Below are 22971 nucleotides of genomic sequence, written 5' to 3'. Positions count from 1 at the left end.
CCGGCGCCCTGGTCCCACTGTCACCTCACCGCAACAGCTTCCTCCTGCCCGGCTCTCTATGCAGCCTCCCCCTGCTTGGCTCTCTATTAGCTGGCATCCCCCGCCCGACTGCCTCCTACTGCAGCTCCCCCGGGGACTGCATATGATAAATCCATGCTATTTATCATATGCAAACCTTGGCACATCAAGTGCCTAATCATGTGTCCCCCTCCCGGGGAAATCAGGTCCGACTTATCCCTAGGACAAGTCGGATTAATGTATGGGGATCTCGTGACCTGAATTGGGTCGACCCAATGACCCATACCCATTTGAACTATAAAATTATATGCAATAGGCATACCTCCGTTGTTTCTTCTTACATTTTCTTAAAACCTTTTTCCAAAAGTAGAATTCTCATAATATGAAAGGCTTAATACTGTTGAGACTACACACTGATCCCAGGAGCAGTAGATATTTATTTATATACAGTAATTACACAGAGCTATAAACACTCCCTCTACTTCCTCCTCCAGCAGCGTCTAGTATCTGCTTCACAAACAGCAGCACAAAGCTGAACTCTCTCTCACCAGCCCACTGAAATATACCTGTCAAGTAAACTGAGAAGAATACACACGGTAAGGCACTGTTTCCAGTTTCCAGCTTCATTACTGAATGTCACAATAAACGTAGAAACATCTTTCCCAAGAGCTCATGCAGCTTCCTCTATGGTAGTAGCAGGGTTACAGTACTACTTCCCTTTTATCAGCAGCTCCTGTGATCTAGTAAGGGAACGGCAGTTGTGTGAAGCAGATCACTAGTTACTCTCATACCCCTTTACCACTGCAGCTCTTAAACGCTAAATTGCTGTTTTTTTTAGCCTTTTTAATTGGGTAGAGCTGCAGTGGGAAAGCTCCAGGTTGCTTTACCCGTTTAACAAATACCGGTATTTTTTTTTAACAAAGTAATTTTTGAGAGATTTTTTGATTGCAGAGCATACAGACAGTACTGGGTATATGCATAGATATTAGTACAGAGATAATATGTCTGGTTTCAATGCATAAAATACAAGCTTGAGTGATAGCAATCATTTGAATAACATAGAACGAATGAAAAGGAAGAAGAGAGAAAATAAAGAAGGGGGGGGGGGGAGGGGAGAAGAGGAGAAGCATGATACCATTATAGGAAAATAACATTCCAGTTACTAGTTCTAAATGAGAAATGAGAACAGAGTTACTTGCAGTCGTCTAATCAAGTTAAGGAGGTTGTAATCTCGTCAGAGAGTCGTAGTAGTCAGACCATGGGAGCCAGTTCGTCAAAGGGGAATTTGGAGACATGGAATATTTAAAACCTATAGTTTCCATTTCATAGCTATGCTGTATGGCTGTTATGATCTTGGGTAGTCTGGGGGGGTCTGGTCTCTTCCAATATTGTGCAATAGCTGCCCGGGCCGCTATGAGAATATGTCTCACAACATAGGTATAGTGTCTCGGGAGCTCTAGGGGGAATCTATGCAAAAATACAATTTCTGGGGATCTTGGTAAGGGTATTTTAGTAATGTGTTTGATTAAGTCAAAGATCTCCGTCCACAGTTGTTGGAGGACAGGGCAAGACCAGAATATGTGTATCAGTGTACCCACCGATCCACATTGTCTCCAACAGAATTTAGAGGATTCGGGCCAAATCTTGTGGACTCTCTCAGGGGTGAGGTAAAGGCCATGTATCAGTTTAAACATCATTTCAGAGTGATTTATACATTTAGACATTTTGAATATGTTGAGAAAGGTATTGTTCCACTCCTCGTCTGACATAGAGATACTTAAATCAGTTTCCCATCTGGTTTGGATTAGAAGTTTAGTGTCTTCTTGAGGGGAGAGAAGAGTAGAGTACCAATAAGTTATACCATGTTTGTGGTCTTTGGTATTTAGTTTAGAGAGGATATATGGGGGAGGGGGAGGGGGCGGGGGTATAGATTGTGGGGTATGAGTCTGCGTCTGTACCCAGTGCCTGATACGTAGATATTTGTAGAAATCTTTTGTGGGGATATTATATTGGGACTGTAGCTGTTGAAAGGAAAGAAAGCCTGAGGAATCGAATAATTCACCAATATGTAAGATCCCTGATTCTATCCAGTTAAGTATGGGCAGGTCGGGTATTATCTTCGAGACCGCCAGTAGGGACAATCTAGAGGAGGGAAGAGAGAAATCGCCCAGTGTGTTAATCAATTTATCCCAGACACGGAGGGTATGAGCTATAGTGTTTGTAGATTTAGCTGAGTGGGGTCTGTTGGAGGGGTTAGTCCAAATGAGATCCGATAGGGGGAAGGTCGAGCATAATGATTGTTCTATATCTACCCACGGTTTAAAAGGTGCTGGTGACAGCCAATCCCTCAATTGATCCAGTAGGGAAGCAGACTGATATAGTTCAAGGCAAGGGAAGGCAAGACCTCCTTTAGTTTTGGATCTATATAGTCTGGCCCTGGCTATTCGTGGTTTTTTTCCTTTCCAGATAAAGCGAGATATAGCAGAATAAAACTTGTTAAGTACGTTAAGGGGGACTAGGAGTGGAATTGCTCGGAATAGATATAGAATTTTGGGAAGGAGCATCATTTTAGTTGAAGCTAAACGGCCCATCCAGGATATAGTATATGACATCCATTGCTTAGTTAGGGTATGAAATTGGGCAAGTAGGGGGAGGTAATTGAGTGTGATCGCATCTGAGAGGTTTAATGGAATTTTAACTCCTAAGTATTGGAGAGATGAGGTTTGCCAGGCATATTTATATTTTAACTTTAAGGACTGGAGGAGGGAGTCTTCTATGTCAAAAGGGAGTGCCTCTCTTTTTGTGGTGTTCAATTTATAAAATGAGACGTTAGAGTATTCTTGGAGAATGGAGTGGACAGCTGGAAGAGAGGAATTAGGATTTGTTACAAATAGGAGAACGTCGTCGGCAAAGAGGCAGATTTTATGCTGTAGGGCACCAATATGAATGCCCTCAATTGTGGGAGATAATCTAATTTTCTCTGCTAGTGGTTCTATTGCTAGCGCGAAAATAAGGGGAGATAATGGGCATCCCTGGCGGGTACCATTAGTTATAGGAAAAGGTTTGGACAAGAATCCATTGCTGAAGACGCGGGCTGTGGGGTTGGAATATAGTCGAAGAATGTTTTGTAAAAAGATGCCTGAGAAACCGAACTTAACAAGGACCTCATGCATATATTGCCAGTGTATCCCGTCGAAGGCCTTTTCTGCGTCTAGAGATAACATCAGCAAAGGCTTTCGGGTTCTAGAGCGTGCCTCTAGCAAGGAGAACACTCTTCTTGTGTTATCTGGAGCCTGGCGACCCAATGTGAAGCCAGCTTGGTCTTGGTTGACCAAGTTAGGTAGGAGGGGGTTCAATCTAGTTGCTATGAGTTTAGCGTATAGCTTTAGATCGGTGTTCAGGAGTGCTATAGGCCTATAGTTTTGTGGTAGGGATGGGTCCTTGCCTGGCTTCTGTATTGTTACTATTTGTGCCTCCAACATTTCTGCGGGGAAGGGGTTTTCAGAGATACCGTTATAGAGGTTAAGAAGTGTGGGAGAGAGAGACTTCTGGAAGACCACATAGAACAAGTTTATAAACCCATCTGGGCCTGGGGCTTTATCTGTCTTTAACGATGTCAGGGCGTTGTGGATTTCTTCAATAGTCCATGGGGAGCAGAGTGTGGCCGAGTCAGTTGGGGTTAACGAGGGTAGTGTCATAGAGTCTAGAAAGGCTTGTATTAAAGGGGCGGAGGGTTGGGGTGTGGATGGATCTTTTTTCAGGTTGTAAAGATTTTAATAGTAGGAAGCGAATAAGTTAGCGATATCTTTAGGGTTAGAGGCTGCAGTACCACCTGGGTTAGAAAGTTTTTTAATTCTATTTATCACATTTTTGCCCCTCAGTTTCCTTGCTAATAATTTGCTGGCTCTATTTCCCAAAGTATAGAATTTCTGATGTAGCTTTGAGAGTGCTCTCTGGGTTTTGGTAAGGTATAAGTTGTTAAGTTTCTGTTTGGCTGCGTTTAGGGCAGCAGAAATTACTGAATCTTTGGGGGCCTGTTTATGTTGAGATTCTAGTTTTGAGAGTTCTAGTTCATAGGCTAATTGAACCTCCCGGTTTCTGCGTGAGATTCGAGCTGCAGCCTGGATGGCGGCACCTCTCATAACCGCCTTAAGGGCGCACCAGTGATTAGTGATGGATGTGTCAGCTGGGTCATTAAGTTCCAAGTAAGAAGTTAGGGCCTCTCATAATATAGAGACCCCATCTTCATCTTTTAAAATGTAATCTTGCAATCTCCAAGGTCTGGGAGGGGAATTACTGGTGGTGTGCTGCCAAGACCATATAAGGGGGGCATGGTCTGACCAGGTTATGGGCAATATTTGAGCCATGGGGATTGATTGTAGTGACCATTTATCAGTAAGTAGCAGATCAATTCTCGAGTAGGACTTATGTACTGCCGAGAAATAGGTGTAATCTCTAGATCCAGGGTTTCTAATTCTCCAGGCATCGTAAAGATCAAACTCAGCGAGTAGTTGTGCAAAAGAAGAGGTCAAAGAACGAGAGAGGTTATTAGTGGATTTATCAGGTTTGGAAGATTTATCCATGGAGGGGTCAGGAGCCAGGTTAAAGTCCCCCATGACAAAAACTGCACCTCTTTTCACCTCGTGTAGCTTCTGAAAGAAATTTTTAAGAAAACTGGGTTGTCTGGAGTTTGGAGCATAGAGGGACACTAAGGTAATTGTGTGGGAGCCCATTTTACCGACTAATATTAAGTATCTGCCATTATTGTCTATCCATTTCCCTTCTAGTTTAAAAGGGCAGGATTTATGAAACAGTATAGCCACTCCGTTTTTTTTAAAAGGACCGGAGGAGATATAAGACACAGGGTAATTTCGATCATGAAATTGTGGGGGAGAATGTAGAGGGAAATGGGTTTCCTGAACGGCAATTATTTCTGCTTTCTGGTCTGCAAAGTATTTTAGGGCTAAACGTCTTTTCTGAGGTGAGTTCAGGCCTTTCACATTAAGGCTCAGAAATTTAACCATGGAAAGGGGAGTTATTGTGGTTATTGAGCAGCTTAATCAAACAGTATAGACAGTATAGTTTTTGAAGCAATATATATACGTAACTCTGGTGTGATCGAAATTTGTAGCTTAGTGCTGTAAAAGGTATCAGCAAACATGAAGAACAGGGAAAAAATAAAAATATGTATAAGGTTGAAACAAAAGTAGTCTCCATATAGGAGCTAGAAATGCCGTCACTGTAGGGTTCGTGACGGAAGGGTACTTACAGTAGGAGGGCGGGCTAAACTATGTGCCCACCGCCACCTCCAAACCATCAATTAAGAACCTGAGAAGGGGAAACACAGCCACCACCATAGGCAGTGAGGAGTATAGCTATAACTTAACATATTCAACCGTGTAACTAATGTTAACTCTAAACAATCCCATAGTAGGAAACCTTAATATCAAAATATCATTGAGGATATTTTAACGTAGTGTTCTGAATTTAGAAACAGAGAAAGAAGATATTTGGCGATCTTCATGTCGGTGCCAATGCCCACTCCCGGGGGATTCGCTTAGGTGGAGCCGCCGTGGTTGAGGAAGTGTTGGTAAACGTAATCGACCATTTTTCCGGGAGTTCAGGGCCTTCTTCGGGGGAGTTTATAGTCGTGGTGGAACCGTTTCGGAGAACGATTAATTTAGTGGGGAAACCCCATTTGTATTGGACGTTGGCTTTCCTTAGAGCTGAGGTGATATCGTGGAAGGATCTTCGTTTGGCAAGTGTTATTGGAGATAGATCTGCGAAGAGCTGGAGGTTATCCAGGGAGACCGCTGTAGCAGAGGATGGTAATGCAGCTCGCAGGATTTTCTCCTTAACATGGAAGAAATGGACCCTGAGGAGTGTGTCTTTGGGGGCATGAGGAGGGGCTTGTTTTGATTTTGGGAGTCTATGGATTCTGTCTATCAATAGGTCTGTCGGAGAGGCATTCGGCAGAAGCTTCTGGAAGATGTCTGTGGCGTATTGGTATAATTCTGCGTTTGTGACAGAATTGGGGATGCCTCTGATCTTTATGTTGTTTCTTCTGGAGCGATCCTCCAGATCTGTGAGTTTATCACGGATAGATACTAATTCTTCCAGTAAGGAATCGTGGGCGGTTATCAAGTTGTTATGTGAGGTGACCAACTCTTCCATTTTGCTTTCAAGATGATCGGTTCTGTCTCCGATCTCCGAGATGTCAGTTCTGAGAGCTTGGATATTGGATTTAAGTTCAGCTGATATATCAGATTTAAAAGCGGTTAGCATGGAATGGATGGAGCGGAGGGTAACTGGACCATCTAGGGAGTCCATTTGTTCTTGAGAGGTAGATTCAGTGGGGTGGTGAATCGGTGAGACTGGGGGGGGTGTTGAAATCGGATCAGTCCTTGGGGGGGAAGGGCGGGGTTTTTTTCCAGCCGATGAGGTCCCGAAGAAATGTACCTGTGAGGCAGGCTTAGGGTCTTTGTTCTTTTTTTCCAGGCGCCATTATGGCGGGCACAGCACGTGTAAATTAAGGTTAAGCAGGGCGGCAGTATTCAGCTAAGTTTTATGATGGAGGTGGCGGTCTAGGTAGATTAGTCACAGTAGGTCATATTGGAGAACATATCGATCTCGTTGGGGAAAGAAAATATGTGTAGCAGTGCAGCATAAGTTTATCACAACCAAGTGTTGATGGTAGTATAAAGAGAGCCTGCAGGGGTCAGGTTTGGCCACTAGATGGAAGAGGAGCACTGAGAATGGGTTCCTCTATAATAGATGCCTAGAGATGGTTTGAATAGAGGTACAGTTAGCCTTCACAAGTTGAACGGGGGCGGTTCTCCACAATGGCATCCAGGCTAAATTTGTGTAGAGTTTAAATCTCTATGTCCCCGGTCCAGCCGACAGGACACAGCAAGGAGCCCAGAAGGAAGGCACTAGTTCGGGACTCAGATTATGTGATCCAAGTGGTGGATAATGGCTTGGGCTTAGTCAGGGCGATGTACTGGGGCACTGGGTTCATAGGTCCAGTTGGGATCAATCCAGACTCTATTGGGGCAGGTGTGCTATTCTCCCCTCTCAGTGGTGCCCCAGCAGAGCGCCCCCAGTGGACTCAGATAGCTGGGGAGGTTTATAAAATCTGATTATGGGTGTCAGGGCAGCCCATAGATAGTCTCTGCACCTCAGGCCCTGTTGCCCACTGCCCAGTCAGGGGTCTGGGTCGGATCTCTGTCTATCCCAGACAGGTCAGCAGGCACTTGGTGGTGTAGGCACTGCAATTTGGACGCCGGGGCCCCAGGCAGTAGTAGCCGCCGGGTCCACTCCCCCACAGCCCCCCCCCTCCGATGTCAGTGGGGGTAGGGGAAGGTGAGCAGAGCCAGGCAGGCTCCCCTGTAGTGGCTGTTCTCTCTCGCACCCTAGGAAAGTGGGTGTAAGCCGCCGGCCGTATCCAAAATGGCCACCGCGGCTAAAGGGAGGAGGGAGATCCTGCAGCCCCTAACCTCCCACCGGTCACCAGGCGCACCCGGACAGGAGGGGATCGTCCGTTCGGGTAGGGGGGGACTCCGCATACCTCCCAGAGCTTGGTGGTGCGTTCCTGGGTCTTCTATGTCATCGCGAGCGGGACCCGGAGCTCATTCGCCGGGTAGGTGCCGGAATTGAGTCCGCGGCTTCACCCAGGGAACCAGGCCGCAACCTGCAGGGTAGGATTCCTCCCACCCCCGGCTCCGCAGCACTGATAACCCCGGTTCGGGGGGTCCCCACCGGTCAGGCAGGTATGTCAAGAGGTTGAAGGGGGTCAGGAATAGGCACAAAATGCTGTTTTAAGGGTATTCTGGTAGGAGCTCTGATAAAAGGCGTCCGTTCTCCTCAGCGTTAGGCCACGCCCCCCCCAAATACCGGTATTTTTTAAACGGGTAAAAAGCAGTGTTTTACTATTTTTTTTGCCAGTGGGAAAGGCTCTTAAACGGTATTTAGTAGTAATAATAATAATAAAGGTTAAGAACATGATTGGCTTCCTGCATGTTTTGACTGTACAGTGAGGCAAGAAAAGTCCATTTGACAGCCCATGTTTACAATGGCTTTAAACAGGTTGCTTTGTGGCAGTGGCATAAGTTCGTACAAGGTGCCCGGAGGCAGTATACTTAATGGTGCCCCCCTTACAAACACACACACATAGAGCATTTGTGGCCACCATATACGCTATTCAATGAGATGTTTCGGTCGGGTGCCAGATAAATTGCCATCAGTTGGGTATATATATATATATATATATATATATATATATATATATATATATATATATATATATATATATATATATATATATATATATATATATATATATATATAGACAGCACTTACCTATCCTGGGAACCAGGTTAGGAAACAGACCAGCACTCACGTGGTTTGAGTTGAAGAAAAAAAAGGTGTATTTTCAAAACATTATACAAAGTGTAGTGCAGCAAGGCTGACCCAACAGCCGTTTCAACTGGATGCCAGGCATCCAGTTGCACCGCATCATTCCTTCAACATCTGAGTGCCGTTTTGCTTCTCTATATATATATATATATATATATATATATACATACATATATATCATTTTTTTTTTCTTTAATGCATACTGTAACATTAAAAAAGGTAGCCCTGCACAGCCAGGCTTACTTTAATTCCAGCACACAAATGGAGATTGGGAGCGTCTGTGTTCCTTCTCCCTCCTCCACAGCATCTACCAGGCAGCACTGCATGTTACACACTCCTCCGTCTCAGGGATCCCACCTCCTTTCTCCAGCCTGCGCACCAACCAATCAGGGTGCCGCAGGCTGCACTTAGTATCATTGGACAGCTGAGCCGTCACTCAGCTGTCCCGGCTAGCGCTTTTGCACGGCTGTCAGTGCACACTGTGCTGTGCAGAGTGCTGTCAGTAGGGACTAGTAGGGAGCGCAGCGGCGCTGATCAGCTTCATAATAGATCCGATGACAATGTCTGGGGTGGACGCAGGCTCCTGTGACTCTTATCGTGGTCCTGGTGTCTGCTCTTGTGTCTCCCCTGATGGCTAACGCCCAGCGGCAAATGTCTCCATTGCCTCCGGGAGTTACGCCACTGCTTTGTGGTTTAAATGGGTACAATGTGAATGTGACAAAAATGGCATTTAAATGGCAATTTACAGTTTAAGAGCTGTAGTGGGAAAGGGTCTTTATGGCTCTTACCCGTTTAAAGACCTGTTTGCTTCCCCTGCAGTAGTCATGCGGGTCCTAGTTGTCGGACCCTTTGTTTTACCTTTCCCTTTATTTTCTTCTTTATCTGTCACCTGTTTTCCCCCCCTCTCCTCCTGGATCGCATTCCTTATCACCAACCCATTCTACTTACCACCCCTTCCCCCCTCCATGGACACATTCGGAATACCCATAGCATCCCTTAAGGGTATATAATGCCTAAGCTACTATCTTTAAATGTTAAGGGGCTGAACTCTCCACATAAGCGAAGGATGGCCCTGTCATATTTCCACAAACAAAAGGCGGACATAGTGGCCCTCCAGGAGACGCACTTCGCCTCCCCGAACCCGCCCAAATTCAAAGACCCAAACTACCCGACAGCCTATTATGCTAATGGCCCTTTCAAGCGAAATGGAGTTGCAATCCTCTTTAACCGTCACACTCCCTTCATATGCCATACCCAAACGGCTGACAAGAATGGCAGATACCTGATTCTCACCGGCCTCCTAGAGGACAGATTGACGACTATAGTTTCCATTTACGCCCCTAACACAAACCAAGTAGCCTTCCTCCGCAAACTTTTTTCCCTTGTACAAAAAAATTCAAAAGGCTCTTTGATATTGCTGGGAGATTTCAATTTAGCCCTTGACCCCCGACTGGATAAATCCCATCTTCCCCCTACCTATCAATCGCACTCAGATAATCAACAGCCCTCCGTAACCTACTCCTAGAATTCGATCTGTACGACACCTGGAGAACAACTTACCCAACTGGCCGAGAATATACTTTCCATTCCCAAGTCCACAACACCTATTCCAGAATTGACTACATCCTCTGCGACAAATGGTCCCTCCAACACTCCGCGGGAGTTGACATACTTCCCATCACCTGGTCTGACCATGCCCCTGTGGTATGGCAATGGAACTTTCTCCCTTCAAAAGTCCCCCCCAGACCTTGGCGCCTATTCCCTCACCTATTAAAAGACCCCTCAGCCAAAGATACCATATTAAAAGCAATAGAAGCATATATGTCCAATAATCAGACAACAGATACCTCGGTGATTAATCATTGGTGTGCTTTCAAGGCAGTCACTAGAGGGGCAGCCATACAAGCCGGAGCCGCATTGAAACGCAAGGCCATCGCAACTCAAAAAACTCTAGAGGCCAAACTAGTTGACCTTGACAACAGGAACAAGACATCCCCCTCTGCCTCCCTGAAGATAGAGTTGGCTTCAGTACGAAGCCAACTCCAGAAACTTCTCCTTGCCCGCACCCAATCAGCCCTAAACAGAATAAGACATAGATTTTACTTAGCCAGTAACAGATCGGGCAGAATGCTAGCCCGAAAACTACGAGCTCAGCAGGCCAGAAATAGAATCAAATACATCATTTCCCCTAGTAAAGAAAAAGTACACAACCCCAAAGCCATTGCAAATCAATTTGCAGATTATTACTCTAAGCTTTACAACCTCTCCTCAGACTCCTCCACACCACAACCCACTAGCGCCACCATCTGTGACTTCCTAGACAGCTTACATTTCCCCTCTCTCTCCCTAGAACAACTAGACTCCCTGAATGCTCCTTGGTCCCAAGAGGAAGTCCAGATGGCCATTAAGGCACTCCCTCGTAACAAGGCCCCTGGGCCTGATGGCTTTATCACAGACTTTTATAAGTCTTTCAGTGACCTGCTGTCCCCCTACCTAAGAGATCTATTCAATGAACTCTCGTCTGCAGGGCAGGCCCCCCCAGAACTATTGGAGGCTCGAATAGTGACCATCCCAAAACCAGGTAAAAACCCTGCGTTGTGCCAAAACTACCGACCGATAGCCCTGCTGAACACCGATATCAAAATCTTTGCTAAATTAATGGCATCCCGAATTAACCGTTTCCTACCTATGCTGGTTCACCCGGACCAGACGGGGTTCGTGCCTGGGCGCCAGGCTCCGGACAACACTAGAAGGGTATTCAACTTAATTGACTCATTATCCTCAGGACAGGGCCTGCTCCTTCTCTCCCTCGATGCCGAAAAGGCATTTGACCGACTTAACTGGCAATATATGCGAGAGGCCCTGTCGCGCTTTGGTTTCAAGGACCGGATTCTGCGATCAATTATGTCTCTATATAGCTCCCCGTCGGCCCGGGTGTTCAGCAATGGATTCCTCTCCACCCCTTTTACAATCTCCAATGGCACAAGGCAGGGTTGCCCTCTCTCACCCCTGATATTTGTCCTCTCCATTGAACCATTAGCTATGTCCATCCGTAACAACCCCAATATACCAGGCCTACAGGTAGGCTCCACTACCCATAAATTGAGTCTATTTGCAGATGACGTCCTACTTTTCGTGACAGACCCCTCCAAAACGCTTCCACATATCCACACGACACTGTCCTCCTATAGCGCTGCCTCTTATTATAAGCTTAATACATCCAAGACCGACGCCCACCCGATTAACCTTGCGGACTCCCTTCCCTTACTGAAATCTACATATAATTACAACTGGCAACCCAATTCTATAAAATACCTAGGCATACACATCCCCCCAAACATGAAAGATGTATTTGAGGTTAACCTGTCTCACCTTCTCTCTTCCCTTACGTCAATCTCCAGATCATGGTTGGCATTTGAAATTTCATGGATGGGAAGGATGGCGGCATTCAAGATGTCGCTCCTACCCAAGCTTATGTATCTGTTCCGCACCATCCCTTATATATTCCCGAAAAAATCCCTGCAAACGGCCACCTCCATCCTGACAAAATACGTATGGTCGACAAAACCCCCAGCTATGGCCCGCTCCAAAATGTCCCTCCCGAGAGCATTTGGAGGACTTGACCTACCCGATCTGTCCCAATACCAGGTCGCCTGTCTCTTGGCCCCATCTAAGCACTACTCTGAAAGTCCCACTTCTAGAGCCTGGGTGGACATCGAACAATCCTATTGTCAGCATATCCCTCTCCGTGACCTACTAAAGATCCCAAAACATATTAGACCCCCCCTTCCAGCCCTTCTCCCAGCGACAGTTGCCACTCTCCATGTGTGGGATCAACTACTAACCAACCTCCGAGCCCCTACGGCCCTTATTACTACTCTCCCTATCACCACAGTGGCAAAACTCATACCCAATCTCAACCTGAATATCTGGAAACATAACGGGATCAAAACCCTAGGTGACGTGTCCACCGTCAACGCGATCCTCCCCTTTGCCTCCCTTCAAGAAACATACTCCCTCCCCCCCCATGAATACTACCACTACCTGCAGCTGGTCCATTGGTGGAATTCCCACTTCTCCAAACGCTCCCCCCCAGAAGCTCACCACCAGACGGCTCTCTCCCGCCCCCTCATGACGCTCTCCACAGGTGACATCTCCTTCTGGTATAAGATACTGATAACTCCCCCTGAATTCAATAAAACTGCGGCCCACATGAAATGGGAGACAGACCTAGGCACCCAGATCTCGGCTCCCCAGTGGAGTAAGATCTTCCTGTCTTCATACACAATGTCACGCTGCCTCAACCACTCGGAGATGCATATAAAACTGATTAACCGCCTCTACCTAACCCCCGACCGACTTCATACCTTTTGGCCAACATGCTCCAACATGTGCTGGCGGCAATGTGGGAATGTGGGTAATATATTCCACATTTTTTGGTCGTGCCCCAAACTCAGGGAGTACTGGAAAGAAGTCTTTAACCTGATCTCCACAGTGCTTTAGGTAACCCTTCCACCCGACCCACTTCTAGCCCTACTCCACGTATATCCCCGGGAACTCCCGGCAGGGAAAACATATGTTCTCGGACACATCCTCATCGCGGCACGGGCAAATCTTGCCCAACAATGGAAACAGCCCTCCCCACCATCCCTCCCCCAGGTTATTATAAAAACAAATCATCACTATCTTATGGAGACCAGCTCCCAACCCCACTCGACCAATCCCCACTCATCCTGCTCTAGATGGTCTCTTTGGCACACTTACATAACAAAGGGAGCGGGGACCAGGTTCTTTCCCCCTGACCCCCCTGGGCAACCATCCATGTTCAGTTTGAATGAATCACCAGACCCAGATTCCCCCCCACCCTAGGTATTAGATAATAGGCCGATCAGACTAATAGAGCTGGGAATGCCAGGAAATGCTCACCTGAGCTTGCCATGTTGCTATATTGTTCTATTTGGTATGTGTATTATCTATTTTATGTAAAGCCCGCTCTGCGTAGCGATGTGTTTGTACTATGTCTTATTTATCTTGTTTACAGTATTGTACTGTCTCTAATCCGGAATGCTGTCCCCCCCCCCCCCCTCCAAGTACCCCCTATTCTTTCTTCTGTACCCCATATAAAACTTTGTGTTAATAAAAATTTATTGATGGAAAAAAAATAAAGACCTGTTTGCAAATGCCAGGTCATTACCCGTTTAGGCAGTGGGAAAGCAGCATCAGTCACTACTCACTTGCATTTGTTGTGTTGGTGTTACTGGATCGCAACGGGGCAATTACATGGGCATTTGCAGGTAGATATATTTTGCAGTGAGCCTGATATGGCCGTGTTTACAGAAATCTGTCCAATTTCAGTAGGATCTCCTGCACAAAGGATGGGTTATAGTTGGACATTAGAAACTGATGGTTAGCCAACATTAATGTTCCCAATATAATTAAATACTGTTTCCATGTCAAATTGCAGGTTTTCCATAGTAGGGTTTTTGTGGGAAAGTTGGTACTGCGCTCTCAGCTGCCTGTATTCTATTCTAAAATAGGGGATCACCTATTTTCCCCAAGAATTGCAGATATGTAGAAAGATATATTTAGAATGTGAATATGGGCGCTAGAAGAGTGGTGGGTGTGGTTAGGATACAAAAAGAGGCTGGTACTTCCCTGTTTTGTTCAAATTCTCCAGATAAGAGTTTTTTCCACAACGTGATTTCTTGTTTAAATATGAAAAGACAAGAAAAAGACAACAAGGCAATGCCCCTCGTGTAATCCTGTTTGACTGATTTAGATGCAAATTCTAAAACAAATGGACCAAATGGTGTACTATGATCCAATATTTTGTCGGGGGGCCGCCCCTTCTCAACACACTTACACCGATCAGCAAGTGTGTATGCCAAAAACAAGATCTTTCACATCCAGGTCACACTGTATAGTAGAATGATATATGACGGGGGTTTAAACCCCTAAACCATATACTCACGTATAAATGGTTTGATCTGCACATCAAACGGTATCTTTTCAATGGCACAAAACAGGGATGAAATGATGAAAGAATTTTTCCTGGGTCCTTTTGTATAAAAGCAGGTATCCTTTATTGGTACAATACAACAATAAAAAATCTTAAGGTGGGGTCGCTGTACTGTGAGTGGCCGGTTGGGGCTGGACAGATATGTAATGATGGTAATATGGTGAACAAGGTTACCGGGGCCCCTTCTCCTAGTTCACACTCTGTCCAGGATCCTTTCCGCTCCTCCAGCAGTATTATCCACCACAAGGTAAAAAGGTGCAAGGGAAATCCACCGACGCGTTTCGAACCATAGGTGGTTCTTTGCGTCGGTGGATTTCCCTTGCACCTTTTTACCTTGTGGTGGATAATACTGCTGGAGGAGCGGAAAGGATCCTGGACAGAGTGTGAACTAGGAGAAGGGGCCCCGGTAACCTTGTTCACCATATTACCATCATTACATATCTGTCCAGCCCCAACCGGCCACTCACAGTACAGCGACCCCACCTTAAGATTTTTTATTGTTGTATTGTACCAATAAAGGATACCTGCTTTTATACAAAAGGACCCAGGAAAAATTCTTTCATCATTTCATCCCTGTTTTGTGCCATTGAAAAGATACCGTTTGATGTGCAGATCAAACCATTTATACGTGAGTATATGGTTTAGGGGTTTAAACCCCCGTCATATATCATTCTACTATACAGTGTGACCTGGATGTGAAAGATCTTGTTTTTGGCATACACACTTGCTGATCGGTGTAAGTGTGTTGAGAAGGGGCGGCCCCCCGACAAAATATTGGATCATAGTACACCATTTGGTCCATTTGTTTTAGAATTTGCATCTAAATCAGTCAAACAGGATTACACGAGGGGCATTGCCTTGTTGTCTTTTTCTTGTCTTTTCATATTTAAACAAGAAATCACGTTGTGGAAAAAACTCTTATCTGGAGAATTTGAACAAAACAGGGAAGTACCAGCCTCTTTTTGTATCCTAACCACACCCACCACTCTTCTAGCGCCCATATTCACATTCTAAATATATCTTTCTACATATCTGCAGGTTTTCCATGTTTGCCAGCTATCAGTTGCAGCTTTCCAAGGCCATCTGATGGCAGACAACCTTAAATACATAAGCGGATACCTAGAGATATTGTCCGCAGCGCAGCTTTATACTAAGCCATGAAGAGTAGTAAAGTGTAGAGAAGCAAATTACCAGCCAATCAACTCCTAACTGCCATATTACAATTAGGAGAAGATTGATCCATAGTTTATCTCTCTCCAAGCTTTGATCATACCTCCCGATTGGCCATCTCTCTGTCAACAGTCCCATTGTTCTGGAATGGTCCCGCTGTTCCACCGGGGGGGGGGCCACGGTGTTTCACAGGGAAATAAAGTCGGCCCCTTTTTTAACCATATTTTTACCCTTAAACCCTATTTGATCCTTATTCCGTTGTAAGAATAGCCTTATGTCTATTCCATGCATGTTTTATTGGGGTGCTGGATGACTGGCCAGCGGACAGGATCCCAACAGGCAGTATACTGACTTCTAAATTCTGACTGTTCCACTGCCTGACAGTGTCCCAACCACCAGGGCCTATTCTCCCCCATAGGGGTCCATGGCCCCTATAGAATATAACCTATAGCAAGCACAGCGAGCCACCAAGCCTATATGGGGCTTTTTTGCACTCACCCCCTGTTGGTGGCCGGGATTCCGTTGGGATTCTGACTGCCGATCAGTCATACCACAACCAATTTAATTGTTCTACTGTCTTAGCCACTACCACCTCTGATGGGAGGCTATACCACTTGTCCCTACTCTTTCTGTGAAGTCATTTTTCCTCAGATTTTCCCTAAACTTCCCTCCCTCCAGTTTCAGTGCATGTCCTCGTGTTCTAATACTTCTCTTCATTTGAAGATGTTCCATCCTGGACCCTGTTAAAACCCTATCATGTCAACCCCATTATCTGATGTAAAAACACATTATGTCTAGGACTCTAGTGTGGTTGGTGCCTTGAATATAATATAATATGTATATGTAGATTGTGTTGTATAGCCATTATCTGATGTGCCTAATTGTCATATCAAGTATGTGTAGGCAAGATGTGGCATTCCACCTGATGTGAAAAATACATATGCCAGCATGCCATGCCACAGCTGAGGGTATAGCACATGCACAAACACTGAACCTACCCAAACCAAACAGTGATACTGTATTTCCCTGTTGTCCATGTCAACAGTCTAACCTGTCTACATATTAATTGTCTACATTATGTTCATGTCTATGTTTTGCTTGTCTATAAATCTTTATTATTATTTATGTATTTTGACTCTTATAGAATACCCCTGAGTTAATACTAGAACAAAGGGGCAGATGTATTAAGTCTGGTGAAGAGATAAAGTGGAGATAAAGTGGAAAGTGAAAATGCACCAGCTGATCAACTACTAACTGCCATTTTTCAAACATAGCTGATTGGCTGGTGCGTTATCACCTTCTACTTTATCTTCACTTTATATCTTCACCAGGCTTAATACATCTGCTCCAAAGTACAGTATTTAGGTTGTGAAGGGAATGCTCATAGCTGACTGGAATAGTGTTGTATGGATGTAGTAAGATATTGATATCTGTTGGTCTTAGAGATGGGATCACATTTATTAAATATTTATATTCTGGTTTCAGGTACCAGGATGGAAGAACTAAGTTCTGCTTGCACTCACTTTTCACTTGACTTGTTTAAGAAATTAAGTCAAACTAACCCTACAGGAAATATTTTCTACTCTCCTCTAAGTATCTCTGCTGCAGTGGCCATGATCTACATGGGGACTAAGGGTAGAACTGCTGATCAGATATCAAAGGTGAGTAAAATCTGTCCAGCCTACGAAGAAATAATAACAAACAGCCAATGTTAATATTATTCCTTAAATTAGGTGATTCCAGCACAACAGAGACAGGTTCTGATTCTGAGTCAAACGCAATACACACACAATGCACACAGTTTTTGCCGTTTCCGAAAAACCCTACACTTAATGCGATACACAGAGGTGCTATTATGATCAAGTCAGATAGTGTCAGAAATGTAAAAGACAAAGAGAAAGATGACGGCGCTAATCACAAGATATACTCGATTAAGTGACTTGTACCAAACATAACCTTTATAAGTGGTGTACCATAAATGTGGGAAAAATGTAATAAATAAATAAAGCAATAGAAACAACACTTCCCTCTTTGCTTTATGTCTTCGCCTAACTTAGGCACTTCATATTAATCATAAAGCCAGAAAACCATATGGAGGAGACTAAAGATCAAATATGTAGTACGTCCAAGTAAAAACAATATTTTATTCATGATCACATAAGTTGTTAAAATTTCAATATTGTAGATAGGTTACCAGATTCTGGTGAGCTAAGATGGTCTTTGGAGGTAACTCTGGTTCTCCAGATAACCCTGCCGCCTAGGTCGCCTGTCGTCAACCTTATGATGGAACCCTCTTCTTATGTGGTGCACAATCCTGTCCTCTGCTGCTACGTGGTTCTGGAGACTTATCTCCCTTCCTCAGTCAGACACTGAAAAACACATAATTATCATGAAAACTGATTAAGACTTGGCAATAATATTGAAGGAGAAGGTCCAGATAAACTGGCGACAGACCAGTAATCTCAGAGACATACAGTATTGATACATAGCCATCTCAACAGAATGAAGAATACCATCACCTTAAAGGATGGCTCTTACAAATGTAGCACTTGTAAGGCATGCTCAGATCCCTAAGAACACGTACTGCAACATATCCCAGAAAATTGGGCAGATTTAGGACTATAGTACATGTGTACACGGTGGGTGTGATATATAATTTGAAATGCCCATCCAATAAACATTGTATATTGGAAAACCGAAGAGAACTCGCAAAAATGAATAATCAAACATCTATTGAATATCAAGAATACCCAGAGAGACCAACAAGCTATGAAACCCCTAACACCCAGTCCTGGTTCCAAAAAATCTGTGGGGCAAAAGAGGTAGGGGTCTACCGGATTTTTTTTTTAAACCAGCAATGGGCTCCTACAGTGTGCAGGGTAATGCCACAGTTGGGGGGCACTTATTATGTAAGGCCCTAGGGCAATAGCATTAGCCCTCTAACTACTCAGTCATGGCCAGGGCTCCTAGGGGAGTGGAGACTTCCACAAATAAAGGGGTCCCCCCTCTAGGCCACCAAGGCCTGGCCAGGGCAGAAGACTGGGGCTATGCCCGGTGAGTCACGGGTTGATAGTTGGTAAAGTGTTAAAAAAAATAATAAAATAATAATATTTGGTTTGGCTGTGGAACAGTAAGTCCCAGCAAGCTTTCCGCACATGCAGGTACTTGGAGAACCACAAACACCTGCATGCAGGGCAGTTAAAGGCTAGCTGGGACTTGTAGTCCCACAGCTTAACCAATACTACAATAAATACACACACCATAACAAATAAAAGTTTATTAACATACACGTGCACACATACATACATACATACATACATACATATATACTTACCTAAGTTCCCACATATTTCTATCCTCTTGTCCAATATAATCCATTAGGGAGCTGTGGAAAAATAGCCCGCCAAGATCCAGAGATTGCATCCTCTTTGGTCCAAACAGGCATTGACAGGGTTAAAAACAAAATGCATAACCTGAACCTCTGGACTGCACATGTTTACACATGCTGATCCTCTGCGTAATTGAAGGGGAATCCCACTGACGTCGAATTCAATATAATGTAAATAACATTGAGTCCTATGATGGGAACCAGCACATAAGGCTGACCGCAAAGTCAATTGAAGGTATTCCCAAGGTTAATAGGAGATACAGTACCATTAATACTGTATGACTCAGCAGTAGCTCAGAATTCTCCTTGCCAGCACTGATCAGAAGGCAGGTATTTAAATTGCCGTGCGGGTTCCCTGATGAAGCAGACACTGAAAAGCCAGCATCATAGCTGTACGATGTCAACTCATGATAGCTTATTGGTTTATTCATTGTGTTATATTGCACATCTTACTCCAGACAACAAGACACAATATTCATGTTTATTACAAACAGTGACAATTACAGGACCGGAATCCAGAGGGCCCCAAACAGTTCACGATTTCCAAGTCACCTAACAGGTGCATAGGTGCACTCATTACTCACTGACACATTTTCCAGGTCACCTAGAATGTACCTGCGTGTACTCAGTACTCACTAACACATTGCCCAGGTCACCTGGCAGGTGTACCGTAATATTTACTAGAGATGTGCACCGGCCACTTTTCGGGTTTTGGGTTTTGGGTTCTGATTACCTTGAGGTTTTGGGTTCTAATGGGTTTTGCCAAAACACCTCCTAAGTGTTTTGTGTTTGGATTTCTTGGGTTTTGGGTTCTGATTTTTTTGTTAAAAAAGCATAAAAACTGCTAAAATCCCAGAATTATTATTATTTTTTTTTGCTCCTACGCTATATTAACCTCAATAACATTCATTTCCACTCATTTACAGTCTATTCTGAACAGCTCACACCTTACAATATTGTTTTTAGGGCAAAAGGTTGCACCGAGGTAGCTGGATAACTATGATAAGCCACACAAGTGTGCGGCACAAACACTAGACTGATATGGCACACTTAGCATACCCTCTAGGCTGATACTGCACACCTAGAATTACCCCTGGACTGATATGGCACAGGTAGCATCACCCCTGGACTGATACAGCACATTTAGCTTCACCCCTGGACTGATATGGCACACTTAGCATCCCCCCTAGTCTGATACGGCACGCTTAGCATCACTTTTGGACTAATACAGCACACTTGGCAGCACCCCATGAATTATACGGCAGACTTGGCTTACCCCAGGAATTATACGGCACAGATGGTGACACCCCTGACCTGATATAGCACACATGGAATTATACGGCACAGATGGCGGCACCCCTGGACTGTTATGGCACACATGGCGGCAGGCATGGAATTATACGGCAGACAAATTCCTGCAGTAAAAATAAAAATGTGTATTCTTTTAATTATAAAAAAGAGCAGCAAACCTTACTTAGCAACACCCCATGAATTATACAGCACTCTTGGCTCACCCCTGGACTACAGCGCATTTAACAGCCCTTGCAGTAAAAAAAAAAAAAAAACACCTTAATTTTATTTTCATTAAAAAAAAAGGGCAGCTCCCCTGGTCTGATATGGGACACATGGGGCACCCCTGGAATTATATGGCACACATGCGGGCACCCCAGGAATGATACAGGACACATGGGGGCACCCCTGGACAAATACAGCACACATGTGGGCACCCCTGGATGGATACAGCACACATGTGGGCACCCCTGGACTGATAGTACTGGTAGCCAGTGGAAACAGCAGATTGGAATTATATACTGCAATAAATACTGGTAGCCAGTGGCAACAGACTGGAATTATATACTGCAATAAATACTGGAAGCCAGTGGAAACAGCTGACTGGATTTTTATATACTGTGATAAATAATACTGGTAGCCAGCGGCAACAGCAGACTGGAATTATATACTGCGATAAATACTGGTAGCCAGTGGAAACAGCAGACTGGATTTATATACTGTGATAAATAATACTGGTAGCCAGCGGCAACAGCAGACTGGAATTATATACTGCGATAAATACTGGTAGCCAGTGGCAACAGCAGACTAGAATTATATACAGCAATAAATAAAATACTGGTAGCCACTGCCAGTGGCAACAGCAAACTGGAATTATATACTGTGATAGGTACTGGTAGCCAGGAGCAACAGCACACTGGAATTATATACTGCAATAGGTACTGGTAGGCACTAGCCAGCATAGGCGAATCTAGGGGGTGGTCCGGGGGTGCACAGGACCACCCATTAGCCCATTTTGTAGCTGAGGGATGGAGCTTTCCAACGAGCCCAGCCCCATGTCTCTAGCCCCCTGGGAACCAGAGATACGGCCAGGCAAAGCTGGAACGTTTTACCTATAGGATAACATGGGACCCGCTAATTCCAACCCCCACCCAGTTCAACGGCTGCCAGTTCCCCCTTCGGCATCACTGAAGCTCGAGGTTGATCTCAGTCGAACCCAAATCGCTGGGCCTTTAATCTGATACCAGCCTGGATCCATATGGGTTAATTGGTTCCTGGGATATTGATATTGAGGTTAAACCGTTTGTTCTTTGAGGGCAGATTTCTCTGGAACCAAACAGCCCAGTTTCACGGGACCAAAATCATTCGAAGCCAACTCAAAAGTTCTGCAATATGATACTGGTCTCATGTAAATGGGTCAGTTGGTTCCGAAGATATAGCTGGTTGGTTAAAGGGGGGTAGGGAGAGGGGAGTGGTTGTCTCTCCCCCTCACACCAGAAAATGCAGGGACTAGGCTGGTGTATAAGGGGTCAACCTGGGAATGTCCCTGCATGATCCTGGGACCATATTCCCGGGTAAATCCCTGCATTTTCTGTTGTGAAAGTGGTATTATTTCAAACAGCCGTGACCTGCAGTGCTCTGAATACAGCCGGGCAGGCCCCTGCTCTCTGCCCAGCTGTCAATGACTGTCACCCCTGCAGCTTCCGCTCCAATTCTTCTCCCCGCTTTCACCTCAGCCCCCCCCCCCCTAATCATGTGGTGCCGGCGCCCGGCGTGCTCCCCCGACGTCACGCACAACAACAGCACGCACAATATTTAAAATGTCCACTCGGCTAGAGGGGGCACCAGGAGGGGAGTGGGAGCGTGCTCTGCGTTGCACTCTGCTCCTCTCCCCATAGAAGCAGCAGCACCGCTTTCCATCTCTCCCTGCAGCAGCAGCGAAGGCTCATATAAAAATTTACAGTAAGTGGCACTTTTGGGGGCATTGCTTAAGGGATGCTATAAGTGGCGGTATGTGGGGGCATTACGCATAATGTGTCGCTTAATGTGTAAAGGGCATTACGGTGTGCAGCATCATGTGTAAGCGGCATTATGTGTGCAGCATCATGTGTAATGGGTACTATGGTGCGCGGCATAATGTGTAATGGGTACTATGGTGCCATCAAGCAAGAACCCCCTAGGAATGAGCACGTAGGTAAGCAGCACTTATGTGGCAAATATGTAATGGGCATTACGGTTTGTTATATAGTATGTAATGGGCATCATGATGTGTGGCACAATGTGTAATGGGCATTATGGTGTGTGGCCTTATGTGTAATTGGCATTACGGTGTGTGGCTTTATGTGTAATGGGTATTACGGAGTTTGCTAAAATGTGTAATGGGCATTACTGTGTATGGTCTAAAGTGTAATACCACACCCCTTTTTGTGATGCCACGCCTCTTTCCCATGAGGCCACACCCCCTGTTTGCCGCGCGGCTTTGCCGCGCAAAGGTACCCCTTCTGTTATGTCTAGATCTGGGACCACCCATTACCATAATTCTAGATTCGCCTATGCTAGCCAGTGGCAACAGCAGAGAGCAGACTGCAGCAGACACTAGGCAGTGCAGGGCAGGCAGTGGCACTAGCAGCACCAGTGGACTATCACACTGGGGTTTATTCTAGTTCATTCT

General features: G+C 45.1%; 1 protein-coding gene across 1 annotated transcript in view; it reads left to right on the top strand.

Moving 5' to 3' along the window:
* Window positions 1-494: 494 nt before the first annotated feature.
* Window positions 495-22971, top strand: part of SERPINB1 (serpin family B member 1) — a 54965-nt gene continuing 32488 nt past the window's right edge. The window contains exons 1-2 of the mRNA XM_083188035.1: window positions 495-614; window positions 17108-17283. Coding sequence (XP_083044161.1) covers window positions 17116-17283 — 168 coding nt within the window. The 5' untranslated portion in view covers window positions 495-614; window positions 17108-17115. The remainder of the gene's footprint in view (window positions 615-17107; window positions 17284-22971) is intronic.

The sequence above is a fragment of the Crinia signifera genome, chromosome 5, assembly GCF_055691185.1.
Source record: "Crinia signifera chromosome 5, ASM5569118v1, whole genome shotgun sequence".
Taxonomy (NCBI): Eukaryota; Metazoa; Chordata; class Amphibia; order Anura; family Myobatrachidae; genus Crinia; species Crinia signifera.
This window is presented reverse-complemented; position numbering and strand designations above follow the sequence as displayed.